Source organism: Poecilia reticulata, linkage group LG13, assembly GCF_000633615.1.
Source record: "Poecilia reticulata strain Guanapo linkage group LG13, Guppy_female_1.0+MT, whole genome shotgun sequence".
Lineage (NCBI taxonomy): Eukaryota > Metazoa > Chordata > Actinopteri > Cyprinodontiformes > Poeciliidae > Poecilia > Poecilia reticulata.
In genome coordinates, this window is record NC_024343.1 from 33,430,388 (window position 1) to 33,433,831 (window position 3,444).

Consider the following 3,444-nt stretch of genomic DNA (forward strand, 5'->3'; position numbering starts at 1 on the left):
CAAGCCCAGACGTTACCTAGCGACCCCGGCCAAGCCCAGACGTTACCTAGCGACCCCGGCCAAGCCCAGACGTTACCTAGCGACCCCGGCCAAGCCAAGACGTTACCTAGCGACCCCGGCCAAACCCAGACGTTACCTAGCGACCCAGTTGTAGTTCCACCGGCAGATTTTTCCCATACCGTTAGTGACATAATCAAAGAGTGAAAATATTACTTCTTCATCAGTATTACATCTTTAATTACTAAAAACAAGTTTCTGAAAAGTTACTTCTGTTAGTTTTGTCTTATTTCAAGTTTATCAGGACATTTGCACTGGAAAGTGGACCAAAAGTATTTTTGCAGTCCGATGAATGAATTAATCTTGTGTTCATGTTTCAGAGATTCTCAATATGATTTTGTTTCCAGGTGAAAAGGGAGAAAAGGGCAAAGTGGGCCCTGAGGGGGCCCCAGGAACCTGGGGCACAGACGGACCCTCGGGGCGCCCAGGACCACCTGGAGATCCAGGACTTAAGGTCAGCCATAGAGGCGGAGTCAGGAAGCAAACCGGACCAGAGCAGAACCGAACCTCTCTCCTGGTTGTGTTTGGCTTTAGGGGGACAGTGTCTCTTGTTTCCCTGGAGACAAAGGCTTCCCTGGACCCCCAGGACCGAAAGGATTCCCAGGACGGCTGGGCCCCCCTGGAGTCAGCGTGGAGGGACCCCCTGGAGAGCGCGGGCCCCCTGGAAACCTGGGACCCGATGGATTTCCTGGACCGCCTGGACTGAAGGGAGATCCAGGTAAAGCTGTTGGTGAAGTCAGATAAAATGAGTGCAGTGAAATTATTTCACAACATTTCCTGTTTTTCTGCACCAGATGCAGAAAACGATTTGCTCTGAACACAAATCAATTCACTCCAATTCAGGTTCTCCCAGTTGTGGCAGCCAAATTATAAAGGCAAACGTGTGATTTGAGGTGACCTATGACCCTGTCCAACTTTGGGAAAATGAAAATACAGAATATAAATTCAATTAAACTGCACTTGTTTCACATGAAGTCTTTACAAATATACTGTAATAACTTTGCAGTTACACTGAAAAAACACAAACTCTTACCAAGTATTGCCGTTTCTAGCCTCTGGTGATCAAACGTATTTTCTGCTCCAGAAAATCACCCTCCATTTGATTCACGCCTCCTTTTGTTTGACTCCGCCTTCCCTCGTAGGAGACCGTGGCCCCTGTTTTTCGACCCCCGGCCCTCGGGGGCCGAAGGGAGACCGTGGACCAGCAGGTAAGCCTCGTCTGAAAAACCCGTCTCTTCGCCTGTCAGTGCAGCTTCCTGCTCACCTGCCTCCATCTCCAGGTGCCTCAGGTCCTCCAGGTGCTAAAGGCACCGCTGGCATCCGAGGGCCAGACGGGCCTAAAGGGGACAAGGGACTGTCTCATGCTCGAGGACCGCCTGGGGACCGAGGTACCTCAGCGTTGGGTAGACGTGTCACACCTGTCCTGTCTGAGCCGACGGCTCCATGTTTCTTCTTCTGCCCCTGCAGGACGTCCAGGTGCTGATGGAGATCCTGGAGAAGACGGAACCGACAGTTGTTGTTACAATGGAAGTCCAGGTAAAAACCAGGATCAGCTGAACAGTTTCTGATGGAAAGGAAGAACACAAATCTACCAAAAGAAACTCCCACTTTCCTGATTCAAAAACATCTGGACTGGTGGGAATCAGCCGATTCCTCCAGAACACTGAGAACTTTAAATTTATTAAACAGACAGTGTGAGCCCACAAAGCTTTTCCCTAAAACTCACCATGTCGGCCATTTTGGGTCTAACTGAGCTACTGAGTCTGTTTTCTGATTGGTGAAATAAAACAAAGATTATGATCAGTTCAAGTGTTTTACTACACCTGACATAAAACAAAACTAATTTACAAATAACTTTTCACTAGCAGATTATTTCACAAACAAGGCATTTTTCCCACGTTATAATTTAAATCATCAGCCAGTGGATCCAGAACGTTTTAGTTATTAAGGAATTATTGACTTAAAACAAGCTACTGTTGCTGAATAGTTACTCGTAATTATTGTTTTATTTCAAATGTAGTAAAATATTTGCACTGGAATCCAGACCGGAAGTTCTTGGTAAGATTTTGTGTTTTTTCAGTGTTAAATATCTGGAAGCATTTTAGAAATGTAAACTAGAAAATTCCTGCAGAAATTTTACGGGGCATGCCAAAGTTGGAACCCAGCGCTCTGATGCTTAAAATAATCATTAACGCTAAGCTCAGCTAAATTGTAGTCAATAACCTGTGGACAGCATGTTGACTAAGCTGTACTTGTACCATTATGTTAAAATTAATGCATAAGCTAAAATTAGCCAATATGCTAATGTTAGCCTAAATGATGGCAGTAGCATGTGGAGCAACACGACTATGTTTTAATTTTACTTGCTTAAACATGTGTAATTAATGAGAAAATTAGCTAATAGCTTTCTTTGGGTAAAAGGCTAGTGATAGTCAAGGGCAGTGAAATGCTAATGTTTGTGCTAATGTTAATAAGCACAGCAAGGCAGTTCACTATCCTGAGAAAAAAAACAAACATAAAAAAGGCTAATATTATTGTTATTATAACCTGAGGGGAATATGCAGACTTTTATTTTGAAACTTTCAGTAAGCTTCATTTTGACTACCTCACCAATTCAATGTGTAACAGTAGTTTGTTTAAACCAGTCACATAAAGGCCAAAAGAGTAATTACCTGATGTGAAAATGCCAAGGCTTTTATTTTGAAATTTTCAGTAAGCTTCATTATTGTTACACGTTGGATTAATGGCCACATTAATCCAATGTGAAACAGTCCAGCTATATAATGCCCAAAACAGCAAGTAGTTGTAAATGCCAGCTCAGCCCTAATGTGTGGTATGTGAGAGTTCCGCCATGTTGTAGTTCTGACCTTCAGTCATTGTAGTTCTAAAGAGCAGCTCAACCATCATGTGAGTGAGACACACAGGGAGAGATTGAATTCTAAGCAGTTAGTTTTTCTGAACAAATCAGTCCAAACAGCTCCTTTCTGTTCAGAATCCGCAAGAGTGATCAGAAAACCGTTTGAAGCATATAAGAGGGAAATTTCCTGTCTCCGAAAGTACTGCAATTTATATCTGTAGCTCTCTCTGCATTAACCTGAGAGAAAAACATAATAAAGGCCTGAGAGAAGTATACAGGCTTTTATTTTGAAATGTTCAGTAAGCTTAATTTTAAATGGCCACACTATTCCAATGTGTAACAGTGGTTGGGTTAAACCAGTGATATAATGCCCAGAAAGTTCTGCCCTGCCTGTAGTTATAACATTCTGTTCACCTTCCTTCTGTAGTGACTCAGTTCCACCATGTTGTAGTTCTAACTGCCAGCTCAGCCCTCCTCTATAAAAACTGAGTGTTCCGCCATGTTGTAGTTCTAACTGCCAGCTCAGCCCT

At 43.4% G+C, this 3,444-nt stretch overlaps 1 protein-coding gene across 1 annotated transcript in view; it reads left to right on the top strand.

Moving 5' to 3' along the window:
* Positions 1-3,444, top strand: part of col4a4 (collagen, type IV, alpha 4) — a 33,648-nt gene that overhangs the window by 16,616 nt on the left and 13,588 nt on the right. The window contains exons 23-27 of the mRNA XM_008426817.2: positions 405-511; positions 592-775; positions 1,200-1,265; positions 1,338-1,445; positions 1,525-1,593. Of these exons, the coding sequence (XP_008425039.1) occupies positions 405-511; positions 592-775; positions 1,200-1,265; positions 1,338-1,445; positions 1,525-1,593 (534 nt within the window). The remainder of the gene's footprint in view (positions 1-404; positions 512-591; positions 776-1,199; positions 1,266-1,337; positions 1,446-1,524; positions 1,594-3,444) is intronic.